The 12,822-nt window shown below is 61.0% G+C and overlaps 1 protein-coding gene across 1 annotated transcript; it reads right to left on the bottom strand.

The window, feature by feature from the left end:
• Positions 1-216: 216 nt before the first annotated feature.
• Positions 217-9,487, bottom strand: OPRD1 (opioid receptor delta 1). Its single transcript, XM_066982581.1, has 3 exons — positions 9,135-9,487; positions 4,046-4,395; positions 217-3,329 (listed from the first exon to the last, which is right to left on the bottom strand). Exons 1-3 carry the CDS (start codon positions 9,350-9,352, stop codon positions 2,797-2,799), a joined length of 1,101 nt encoding a protein of 366 aa, XP_066838682.1. The 5' UTR covers positions 9,353-9,487; the 3' UTR covers positions 217-2,796.
• Positions 9,488-12,822: the final 3,335 nt, after the last annotated feature.

Raw genomic sequence — 12,822 nt, 5'->3', positions numbered from 1 at the left:
CTGCTGGTTTTCCTCCCCACAAGGGTGCCATGGGGAGCACAGCCCCTCCCCGACCATCAACCCCCCCCCAAAACACATCCCCACTCATTTTCAGCATCCAAGAATTAAAGGAGAGCTGGAACCTCTTTTTCTCTCTTTTTTTTTTTTTTTATTATTTAGAAAGCACGGATCCTATACAGCAATGCCAGCAAATCACGAGGACTGGGGGCGGTGGCTCAAGCAGGTCGAGGTCTGGGCAGGGGGGATGGGGCTTGGGGGGCGCGGAGCCGCTTCAGCTCCGTGCACCTATAGACACAGAGAGGTGTACAGGTACATAGGTATGTATAAGTATACAGAGTGCCCTCTGAGCGCCCGGGGGGGCAGGATTGGGCCCCACTTTCCCGGGCTGTTTTTTGGGCAGGCGTCACTGCGGGGAGAAGCAGGATCAGCCCTCGGGTGAGAAGTGCAGCTGGTTGGTGCTCCAGGTCCGTGTCACTCCCAGGTCTCACGTGCAGCATTTGCTATCAGTGGTCCCTTTTTCCCACAGATGTCCTTATTTATTCAGCAAAACCTAAACTGAGAAAAGCCACGACCCCCCCCCCCCGCAACTGTCTGACTGCGGGAGCTGGGGCATTACGGGGAGCCTTCACTAATCCGCGACAAAACCTTGGCACACATCAAGCTATCAGCAAATTCACACCAACAACCTCTGCCTTTCCCTGTAAGCATCTTGGGTTTTCAGTTCCCAGCTCCTGGGGTGGAAACGGGGTTAAGATTTTCCTCCGCTTTCCATTTCTCCTCGTGCTCCTGCACCGCCCTGCTCTCGCTGCGTCCTGGCTCCGGCTCTGCCAGAGCGTGGGTGAGTTTAAAAAGTAATGACCACGAGCCTTTTAACTTGCTTTAAGGCCACCGCAGAATGTTTTCCAGCAGGCTGAGTTTGGCAGGGCTCCCCAGATGGGAGGAAAGCCCCATGGGGGTGGGAAATGGTTCCCCAGCACGGTCACCTCCCCGTGCCGCAGCACCCAGTGTCTCATCACTGGGCAGCCACTGCTGTGCTGGGAACTCTGCTCTTGGCATTGGCATCTCCAGGGGACACTGAGGCACTGGCTAAGGTGATATGGGCTCATCTGATTTTTTGGGAGTATCCCCAAACTGAGCTCTCAAGTTGGATTTTAGCCTTATCCTGGAGTTTACGCTGAGATGCCCGTTCTGCAGGACATCCCCCCCCCCCGCAGGAAATCTCCCCCCTGCAGGGACCTCAGCACAAAGCAGCTCCACACCAGGAGCCTTTTTCACCAGATGGGGCTGAGGCTTCTTCCCCCAAGGGGGGAGGAGGTGGAGAGCTGAAGCTGGCAATCTGCAACCGCTTCTGGACTGCTCAGCATCTCCTCTCGTGGAGCTGAGGCTCACCCTTGTGGGAGGTGTGAGAGCCTTTTCCTCAGGCAGGGAGGGATGCATTGCAGAGGAGACGGATTGCTTGCGTGCCCCAGAGAGCCTTGATCTGAGATCCAAATGGGCAATTTTGCCCCATTTGGTCCTTTGAAAAACAAATTTGCTTCGGCTGCCTCGTCGGCTCTGCCTTCCAAACGGGGAGGCTGCAATTTGCACCAGCTCTGCAGCAAGGTAAGGCTGGTGCGGGGAGGTAATGGCCTTTATTAGGCTAAATTGATGCAACTGGAAAAAACAGAGACACAGGCCAGCCTCTCCTTCCAGCCCATGAGCCCCAGGTGCAGCCGGGTGCTCGCCTGCTTCCTCCAGCAGCATCAATTTGCCCAATAAAAGCTATTACCGCTCCTCATGGGCCCCGTCCTTTGTGGGCCGTTTGACCTCATGGGCACAGATGTGGCTGTGGGAAGGTGAGAGGAAGGAAGGGCTGTAGCTCCCAGGGACCCATCTGTAAGCATTTAGCAGTGGAAATGCAGTCCAGAGCCCCCGGGCCAGCGCCGCCGCAGGATGTGCGCCCTTCGAGCTGCTGCAGGCTGCCGGGAAAGCGGGACGGAGATCCGGGCGAGTGCCGAGCACGAGATGGCAAAATCTTTGCTTCTGGTCTGCCCCAGGGTTATTTTTCAGCACAGCGAAGGCAGGTGGCAAATCCTAAACTCTGCCTTGTGTATCTGTGGGTTTACAAACTGCCGGGGAGTTTATAAGGGCTGGGGAGGATGAGGGGCTGGATGCTGCGCGCTCCCCAGCTGCGCGCCAGCACCGCTCATCCATCCTAATCGCGTTAGTGCTGTGAGGAACTCCCATGAATTGCTCCTGTAATGAAATCTTTCTTGGGCTTAATGTCTTTGGAGGCAGACAGATGAGGAGCAGTACCCCATCACCCTGCTGGATGCGGGGCTGGGGAATTTGGCACTGGTGATGGTGGCAGGGAGCGTGTTCCGCTCTGGCCCCTGGTGGTGTCGGCATCTCGTCCGTGTGCAGGGCTGCCCTGGCCGCTCTTGGAAATCTCAGAATAATACAGCAATAATATTAACAGTCAACAGTCATCCTCCATGGCCAGTCCTGGTTTGGAGGACTCCAGTAAACCACTGCTCACCAGTGGGTTTTCCTTTGGCCATTCCCACCGGCTGGTGATGGCAGAAGGAAATCCCAAACGCTTCCACGCACGCGGCGGATGGCTCCTTGCTGCTCAGTGAGTCCCCATTCCCCCATCTTGGGTTAAAAATAATTCTTTGCAGCGAATTGCTTTCAGTCTCAGCAGCATCGAGCAACGCCGGGGCCGCCACGCTGCTACAGCTCCGTGGTGGTCACCTGGGTCACTTCGGAGCGCAGGTCGTCCCCCCTGCCGCCCCGCCACTGGCTGCCCACGGCTAGTCATGCCGGCTTGGTGCGGGCCTCGGAGGGGGTGCAGGTGGAGACCTGCTCCCGCACGGTGTTTCGGGCTCGGGAGAAGCTGTTCTGCTCCACGCGGGCTCGGAAGGGCAGGCAAAACTCTCGGAAACACCTCTTGAAGTTTTCATCCAGGAAAGCGTAAAGGACGGGGTTGAGGCTGCTGTTGGTGTAGCCCAGGGCGATGCAGAAATGCAGGCTGGCCACCACGTAGGGGTTCTTCTTGTCTATGTCCACCAGCGTCCAGACGATGACGAAGATGTGGATGGGCGTCCAGCAGATGATGAAGGCTGCCACGACCACCAGCACCATGCGCGTGATGCGCCGCAGGTTGCGGTCCTTCTCCTTGGAGCCCGAGAGGAGGCGGACGCTCTTCAGGCGCAGGATCATCAGCCCGTAGCAGATGGTGATGACCAGGATGGGGACCATGAAGGCAAAGATGAAGACGCAGATCTTGGTCACGGTGTCCCAGTAGATGGGAGGATCGGGAAACTGCAGCGTGCACAGCACCATCCCGTCTGCGGGAGAGAGGACGATGTCAAAGAGGGGTTAAAAAAGAGAGCAAAGAGTGTCTGCTGTGTATAGTCTGCTCTCAGCTGTCGTGGCTGAGCATCTCCATCCTTGGTGAAACACTAGGGGATGCGTGCCCACCTGCCAGCTCGTCACAGAGGTTCCCCGGGAGCTGTGCCACCAGCCCTTGGGGTGCCCAAGGGATGCAGAAAGTACCAGGGACCCATTCCCTGCAGGGCCTCCCGGGCCATCCCCACGCTGTCTCCTCCCAACCACTGCACTGGACATGTCCCCGTGCCACCTACTGAAACCTCCCCCCCTTCCTCAAGCTGCTCAGAGCTTTCCTAGCAGCCAGGGTCTGGCCCCACCGAACAGGAGCTGCCGAGCGTGGTGTGGGCCAGCCGGGGACTTTGCAATGAATCCTGAGCCCTGGGCATGGGCTTAGGCATCTGATTTGCACCCCAGAAGGAGGAGCTGGGGAGAGGCACTGGGGGGACTGGAGGTGGGGAAGGGGGAGGACAGTTTCTGGGGTTGTTTCCAACCTCTTTTCCCATTTCCCAGCCAAGCTGGGAAGTGATACCATGATGATTTTCCATGGCAGGGCATGCTCCTGGTCCCATGGAGGGGTGACCTCCACTGAGCCCAAACCGGGGACGGGACCAGGCGGCCTGGGTTTGCCAGGACAGACGGCACAGGAGGGGACCTTTCCCCCGAAGCCACTTGCCTTTCGACTTGGTGACCGCCATGACCATGATGGGCACCCCGATGACGGAGGAGAGGACCCAGATGCAGACGTTGATGACCTTGGCCTTGGCTGGCGTGCGGAAATCCAAGGCCTTGACCGGGTGGCACACGGCGACGTAGCGGTCCACGCTCATCATGGTGAGGGTGAAGATGCTGGTGAACATGTTGTAGTAGTCAATGGAGAGCACCACCTTGCAGAGCAGCTCCCCGAAGGGCCACGTCTCCATCAGGTACTTGGCGCTCTGGAAGGGCAGTGTGCTGGTGGCCAGCGCATCCGCCAGGGCCAGGTTGAAGATGTAGATGTTGGTGGCCGTCTTCATCTTGGTGTACCTGCGGTGGCAGACGGGAGCTTACAGGGGGTTGGGGCTGGCTCGCAAGGCTTGGGTGTGCACCCAATGCTCTTAAGGATGAGATGTTGCCAGCTGCCCATCCCAAAAGCTTCAGAAACCACAAATACTTTCTGTCCCTTCCAAATTCAATAGGAAGCGAAAACAAAAAGTATCGCTGAGCAAATGTGCCCATTTTGGGAAGGGTGAGGGACTCGCTGCCGCGTTGGGTGAAGCCAAGGGGAGCCCTTCCTATGCAAGCCATTACCTGGCCAGGGAGGTGACAGGAGTTCAAAAAAAAATCCGGATAGCTTTTCAGAGAAGTCTCTTTTCCAATTAAATCAATTTACTCCATTTCCCTGAATCAGTTGCACAATGCCCTTTACCTCCCGAAACCTCTTTTATCTGATTTTCCACCCAGTAAATCGTGATTATCTAGCTTGTTTCCCTGTTGAGTTTACTTGCAGAAATTGGATCGATTACCCCCGGAAAACAGGCCATCTGGAAGCAGCGCCGTGGGCCCGGCTGGAGCTGCTCGGCGGGAGCTTTTTGGGGGAGGCCTGGCTGCGTCGGGCCGTGCCCGGCCGGGCGACGCGGGGCCATTCGCTGCCTGCGCCCTTTGCTGGGCGCCAGCCCCGGTCCTCGTCACACCATGGTAGGAGAAACACCCGGTGCTGGGTGCCAAGACCTGAAGGTCCCCAAAATCTGAAGTTTCACCAGGGGTCAGCACGCTGGGGCTGGGTCGGGGCAGCTCATCGGGAGCCCCCCCGGTTGTTTGTGGGGTGCAGGGGTCAGTGCTGTGCCAGCGGCTCCAGCCCTTCCCGCGTGCTCCCTTGCAGCAAGCCCCATGGCTCGGAGCATCCTCCGCTGCCCCCGGCTCATTTAGATGCAGCCTAATTAATTAACAAAAGTGTTGGCCTGGATGCCAGCATCTCTGTGCATGGGTGACCTGCCTGCAGCGGGCACGGGGGGGTGGTCTGAGAGCAAGGGGGGGCTGCGGCACTGCAGAGACCCCGGAGCTAATTCGGGTCTGGTGCGCAAGGGGAAGATGGTGCTGGGTGTGTGTCAGGCTCAGCTTGTAGAATGGCCCCACCGTGCGTTTTGGGGTACATGGAGCGAATTTGGGGGGTGAGGGGGGGTTGAAGGGCTTCATCTCCTTCGGATGCTGCTCGGCTGGAGAGCAGCACACCGGCTTGCTGCGTGGAGGATCAGCAGGGCTTTGGTTTGCTCTGCTGCGGGGGGCTCTGTCCCCTCCGTAACATCCCGACCCGGGGCTCTCCCCCATGCTCCATCCCAGCAGCTCAGCGGGGTGAGGGAGCCCACCGGGGGGGCTGCGGCCCCCCCAGTTCTGCTGTCAGCAGAGCCAGGAGCTGCAGGAGTGGGTCTGGTGGAAAACAGCAGTGAGCACATGTGGCCGCTGGTCCCCCACCCAAGGGGGGGGAACATCTGATTTGAATTTGTTTTTTTAAACACAACATGCATTTGAAATTTCCTTGAAAAGTCCTTTTCACTGTTATTTCCTGGGGTCTTTTTGTGTGTGTGTGTGAATGCATCTTTTAGCAAAGTTTCGTTCCAGGTTAAACAAAAACCTGAGCATTTTTGTCGTTGTCAGGTGGGGTTTTTTTTTTGGCTCACCTAGGTTAAAAATAGCCGTTTCAGGTAGATTCACACTTCTTTGATCTCTGCTTTCTGCGTGAAGTGGAAAATCCGTTGTCGGTGCCGTGCTCTGCCAGGCGCACTCAGCAGCGCTGGGTCAGCGCTTCTGCAGCCCGCTGCCAGATGTGCCGGGGGGCCGGGGCCCAGGCCCCCTCCCCAGGCACATGGGGCTGTGCTGGTGAGGCAAAGCAGAAAACGGGGGACTCGAAAGGACCCCAGAGCTGGGGTTTGGGGACAGGATTCGGCTTGGGATCCCCCGGGGGTCCATCGTGGTGCCCCCTCCCTGGGCTGCCCATGACACGGGTGCTCCAGGCGGGAGCTCCGTCCCTGCGGCAGAGCGCGGTGCTGTGAAGCAGCCGCCTGTGCTGATGGAGCTCCCGGGGCTGCCAAACCCATCGCAATTAAGCGAGCGCCTTGATTGGGAAGTTAGGCACTTGAAAGAAGCAATCTGGAAGGGCTGGAGGGAGACAGGAGGCTTGTGTGAGGCGCGAGGGGCTGAAGCGAGCGCGACGCAGCATGGCAGCGGCCGTACCGCAGGAGCGAGCCGGAGTCTGCGCTCCCGGCTTTCCCCCCGAGCTCCCCAAACACCTAAGTAAAAGAAACCGCTTGTAAAACTGGCTGAAAAAGCCTGGTTTTAGGAAGCCTGTGCCCAGCAAAGGGATGCTCTGGCAGCAGGCAGGCTGCCGTCCCACTGCTCAGCTCCGGGCACTCGCACTGAGCGTGCAGCTGCAAAAGACGTCCAGGGGTATTTTTAAAAGCCCTGACAATGCGGTGCTAATTGCAATCCAGTCGAGCTGTCGGAAGGTGCCGGGTAGGCTTGGCGCTGGCTCTGAGCTCATTTTGGCTGCCCTGGGCAAGAAGCAGTCTGATTTTTTGGCCGGGCTGGGTTCTTGGGGTGTGCAGTGGGGTGGAGGGAAGGAGATGCTGCGCGTGCTGTTCTCTGGGTCCCCGGGTCCCCAAGCCCCACGGGATGCCCTCCAGCTGTGCCTGCAGGGGCTTGGGGAGGTGTCCCCAGGAGCACAAATCCTCTTAGCAGCGGGGTCTGATCCTGAGCCGTGCCTATGATCCTGTCTTATGGCCTGATCCTGCAGGACATCGGGTGGGCTTCAGCAGGGGAACACAGTCCCGGACAAACCCCCCAAGCAGGGCGCACCTCTGCTCGTGCAGCGAGCTGCTCCGTCCTTCCTCCGCTCTCTGCTGCACGCACACAAACGGCCAGGAGCTCTGAGACCTTTGATTTTGGGAGGCCGAGCGCCCGCCTCGGCTTTCAGAAAACGGGTCTCATGCAGACGAGCCCCTCAGAAACCCCACGAGGGCCCAGGCACGCGAGCAGCAGCCGAGGGGCTCGGAGGATGGCGATGGTTCATCCCCTCGGAGTCGCCCTGAACTGCAGCGTCAGCTGGAGGGCGGCGAGTGGGGGGGCCAGAAACCATGGAGATGGGGTCCCTACGTGAGTCAGGCTCCGTGAGCGTGTGCAGCAATCAGGTTACTTCGCGAGTTAAATGACAGAGGATGGTGTTTGCACATTAAAGGCTTCTCCATTTGCAGACGCCTTCCCTCCCCTCGCCGCGCTGAGCCGGCTGCAGGGGGTCTGATGGCACGCATCCTTCACCCGGACACTGTCGGTGCCCTGTGTCCCTGCAACAATTACCGTAATTTGCTTTTTCTGGCCAGGGCTGATTTTAGTGGATGAAAAATCCCTGCCGGGGCCAGGTCCCCAGCGCTCCGTCCTCCCTCCCCAGCTCGAGGTATGCGAAGAGGCAGCGGAGGCGCCCGAGGGGCGCGGAGCTGGGGGGAGCTGGCTTTGTTCCGCAGGTGAGGATGCTCCGCACCTCCTGCAGCTCCCCTGCGTGCTGAGCCTGCTCGCTGCCGTCCTTCCTCGCTCCCAGAGCCGTTGCCTTTAGTTTTGCACGGGGTTTGGAGCGTGGGTGCCTGCTGCACACCTGATTTTGGGGTGGAAACCTGCCCAGGAGCCAGGGGGGAGGGTACCGGCCGCTGACCCGGTGTAATGGTGGCTGTGCTGGGAGTGCTGGTGGGGGGAAATGGGGGAAAAACGGGGAATTTCACGCAAGCCCCGGTGGTCTCATGGTTCTCATTCCTTATAAACCGCAGCTGTGGCTGCATTAACCCCTGGTACCCAGGCAGGGTCAGTGCGGGGCTGCTCCCCAGCAGGGAGGGAAGGGGCGTGCGGGGCCCTTGGTACGCTCGTGGCTTTTCCCTGGGGTCCCTCCCCGCCAGCAGTGCCCCCCGAGGAGTTTGCTGATGGAGTAAGAGCATCTGGATCCGGCCCTGAGCAGCTCCTCTTGGACAAAGGGGCCGCTGGTGCGGGCAGGGGATTTGGCACCGGGGTGGGGCTGTGGTTGGGGTGGGGGCAGCGTCTGGGTGCGTCCCCCCAGACACCGGCTCCCACATCCCCCGTCCTGCTTTGTGCAGACGCCGTGGTTCTGCCTCTCGCACGGCATCGGGCACACGCACTGCTCCCCCTCACCCAGGCGCCCCACGCACGCGTGTGCGCTCACACGTGCTCCTCACGCACGTCACACACGTCCCTGCTGGGCACACCCAGCTCAGTGCTACCTGGGCAGGGGGGGGTAAGCCACGCAAACAGCACCTGGGGCACACCCACCCTCACTCCTGGTGTTCGCGCACACCCCTAGTGCGCACACACCCTCTGCACGCTCACCCCTGCTGCATGCTCACTCCCCGTGCACACTCGCTCCTGGTTCTCTCACACGTGGTGCACACCCAGCCCTGGTGCACACTTGCTCCTGTGGCCATCCCTTTCACCGTGCACGCTCACTCCTGGTGCACACTCGCTCCTGGCACATGCACACCCCCGGTGCACCCTCACTCCCCGTGCACACTCGCTCCTGCCGCTCTCACACGTGGTGCACACCCAGCCCTGGTGCACACTTGCTCCTGTGGCCATCCCTTTCACCGTGCACGCTCACTCCTGGTGCACGCTCACTCCTGGTGCATGCACACCCCCTGGTGCACGCTCACTCCTGGTGCATGCACACCCCTGGTCCATGCACACCCCCGGTGCACGCTGCCCCCCCGCCGCCCTTGCACGCCCCCCGCTCTCACCGGACGATGCCGTACATGACCAGGACGTTGCCCAGCAGCCCCACCACGCACACCACGGAGTACAGCGCCGTGATGACGATGGCGATGAGGATGGAGGTGGCGTCCTTGGCCCGCGGCTGCCCCGTGCCGTTGCCTCCGGGGCCGGGGAGGGGGACCCAGGAGGTGCCGTTGGCCCAGGCCGCGGGGAGCTCCGTGGGCAGCTCCGTGGGCAGCTCCATGGCCCACGGGCGACCGCGGCCCCGCCGTGCCCGCTGCGCGCATCCGAGCGCCGCGGGTTCGAGCCCCGCTCCCGGCGAGCGCCGCCGCCTCCCGCAGCCGCGCGGCGGCCGGGGGCTGCCTATAACCGGCCCCGAGCCACGTGGGGACGGGGGCGGGCAGGGCCGACCCCCCCCCCCGCACCTCCCTCCCCTGCACGGCTTCTGCCTGCATCCCGACCCCCCCCCCCCCCGACCCCGCCTCTGTCCTTGCTCCTTCCACCCCGGTCCTTGCTGCCCCCTGCCCCCCACCCCCGGTCCCTGTTACACCCCCCCCAGTTCTTGCTCCCCCCCCCCCGGTCCTTGATCTCCCCCCCAATCCTTGCTGCACCCCCCCCAATCCTTGCTGCACCCCTCCCCAATTCTTGCTGCCCCCGTTCCCCCCGGTCCTTGTTCCCCCCCCTCCAGTTCTTGCTGCCCCCCCCCCCGTCCTTGCTGCCCCCCCTCCCCGGTCCATATTACATCCCCCAGCTCTTGCTGCCCCCCTCCCTGTCCTTGCTGCCCCCCCCGGGTCCTTTACTACCCCACCGATCCATGCTCCCCTCCCACCCCACTCCTCGTTGCACCCCCCAGTTCTTGCTGCCCCCCCTCGGTCCTTGCGTTCACCCCCCGGTTTGCCCCCCCCCAGATCCCTGCCGCCCCCCGGGGCTGGGGGGCAGCGGGTGCTGTGCGACCTGCGGGGCTGCTTCAGTTTTCCTTTGTCTGGAAGAAGGAAAAGGAGGGGGGGGGGCAAACAGCCCCCTGCCCCATAGTGAAACTGGGGGCTCCCTGATCCCCCCCCATCTTCCCTCCCCCTGTTTTCTGAGATACGAGGGGTCTGGGGGAGGCTGCGTGGGGGTTTTCGGGGGGTGCAGAAGGGTTTGGAGGATGCTGCAGGGCGATTTGGGAGGGATGCAGCGGGGTGGGGGCTTGGGGGTGGCTGAGGGTGGGACTTGGAGGATGCTATGGGGCACATTTGGGGGGGGGGTGCTGGAAGGTGGGGGGCAAAGGTCTGCAAAGCGGGGGGCAGGAGCCCTGTGCTTCCTGGAGACCCAGCAGCTGCGGGGGCTGCAGGGTGCCTGGGGTGCCTCCGTTGTCTCCCTGCTTTGGGGCTGGGTTCATTCGGTGCCCAGGGAGGGAGCTGCTCGGGCAGGGAAGGCGGTGTGCTGCGGCTTGGGGTGGGTTTGGCTCGGGAGGGCTGGCACGGGGGATGAAGGACGTGGAGGGAAAGCCTGGTACCGCCGGCAGCTGCTCCAGCCCCGGGGGTGGGTTTTCATTCTGGGGAGCTCTCCGCGAGCACAAAGCTCCAGCGGTGCCAAAGCACCCAGCCACTTCAGCCAAAGCTTCCCAAAAACACCTGGGAGGGAATTAAACAGCTTCTCATTCACCCCATGGTTCGGACGGGAAATAAATGGCTCCTTGGGGCCACTGACCGGGGAGGCAGCCCCGTGTGGTGTGTCCCTGCCGCCGTGGCGGGGTGGCAGCGGTGCCACCTGCGCGCTGCTGCCACGGGCACGGGCGGAATTGGGTGCTCACGAGCAGCCTGGATGCAATCTTTGCTTCCTCGCCGGGTCCTGCGCTTCGCATCCCAGCAGTGAGGGTCGCAGGGATGCACCAACCCCTCGGGTGCTTCCATCCCTGGGAGGGTTTTGCCAGGGGGCACCGAAAGCCCAGGCAGGGCAGAGGGATACGTCCTGCCCGTGCAGCTCCCCTGGGGCACGGTGTTTGGGCGCCTTCCCGGAGCAAAAGCAGCCTCCTGGCCCCGGAGCAGCGTGGCAAGGCCCTGATGTGCACAGCTCTGATGTAGTTCAGCTCCCGATCTGTCCCAGCAAAAGAAAAACACCAGGTCAGGGAGGGCGAAACTGCTTTTAGCATGGCTTCAAGGGACTGAGAAGTGCTTCGGAAGAGGGCTCGTCCCTTTGCTTGGCTCCCTGCGTGGCTGGAGACCCAGTGCTGACCCTCTTCCAGGGGGTTCTCTGCAAGAGAATAATCATCCTGGCAGGTTCAAGCAAATGCGTCCTCCTGGCTCAGCTCGGGCATTTTTATTTTTCAGCTGGAATGTTAAAAATAAACCCAGCGGATACATAAAACAAATTGAAAATCTTTAAAGGGCTTTACTGCTCATCCGCCCGGCTTCGGCTGTTGCTGCTCCGCTGGCTGAGCACCACGCAGGCTGGGCACGTGCCGCAGCTGTGGTCTCCAAAAGTGGGGAAACTGAGGCAGCAAGGGCACGTTGGAGGGGACATCACAGCCTGGCTGTCACCACGCATGGAGCACGAGGACCGTGCATGTGAAGGGAATGAGTTCTGGTGTGAGTCCTGACCCCGCTGCTGGTGCTGCTCCGTCCCCGCAGACCCCACGCACCGCTGCTCTCCCCACTCTGAGTTGTAGGGGTGTCACTTTGTCCTGGGTCAAATCCTGCTCTCATACGGGGATTGCTCCTCTTAGGATGTTTTCCGTGGCGTCGCCTTAGCTCCTGTTTTCTCCCCTGGATAACACCGCGATGCTGCCTCTGTGTCCCCTCCAAACAGCCCCTGCTTTGGGGGCTGAAAATCAGAGTGAAAATCAAACTGGCATGGGGGGAGTGGTGCCTGGGGCTGCCAAGCAGCGGCTGAGGAAAATTCATGGTGCTCATCTGCTGGGCGAGCTGGGGTCCATCCGGGGGAATTTACAGCCACAACTGCTGGCGGCGGTGCTTTGATTTACTCCGAGGTTGCAATCTTGACAAAGCGTATTTCACCACGTGAAGACCCTCTTCCCCTCCGGAATTTATTGGTTTTCATTAAAAAGGCAATAAACAAAGCGTGTGGGGGCCGTGAATCTGCTCTGGCAGGGCTCCAGCCCAAAGCCGTGGGCATCGCTCAGCCTCAGTGCCGGCGGCAGGGCGCTGGGAGCAAAAAAGGTTTCTCTCCTCAAAGGTTTCCCAGCCTGGGGGTGCCCCGCTGCACCCCCAGCTCTCGCCATGCCCCTGCTGGAGCTCAGCCTCGCACAATGGCTTGGGCAGTGCCACGACGGCTGCGTCCTGCGCCGATGTCCCCATGTCACCAGAGCAGCACAGCCACTCGCATCCACATAACGACCTAAACCCCGGCGTGGCAGCCAGCTGCAGTCCTGCTTGTGACAATTTGTGGCTGTGACGCACAGGAAGCTCGCTCTCCTTTTCATCGCCTCGCCTCTTCGCTCTCCCCAGCACTCGACATCCCTCTTTGCTGGATTTCTGCCCCAAATTGTAAGTGCTGCTGGGGCAGCTGGACGCCGTGGCTTGCAGTCTGGCTGAGAGCTGCTTTTGGTGAGATGGCACCGCTCGATGCACAGCCTTTCCCTGGCTTTTCCTTCAGTTTGCGTGCTGCTGCCTCGCCTCCCGGTGTTGCACAGGCAGGTTTGTGTTTTGCTGCTAAGGCAAATGTCGCTCGGACCCGGGGCTCAGCATCCACGATCGATGCTGCGGGGACAGG

This window comes from Anser cygnoides, chromosome 24, assembly GCF_040182565.1.
Source record: "Anser cygnoides isolate HZ-2024a breed goose chromosome 24, Taihu_goose_T2T_genome, whole genome shotgun sequence".
Taxonomy (NCBI): domain Eukaryota; kingdom Metazoa; phylum Chordata; class Aves; order Anseriformes; family Anatidae; genus Anser; species Anser cygnoides.
The sequence above is the reverse complement of the archived record's forward strand: the minus strand, read 5'-3'. Positions and strand labels throughout refer to the sequence as shown.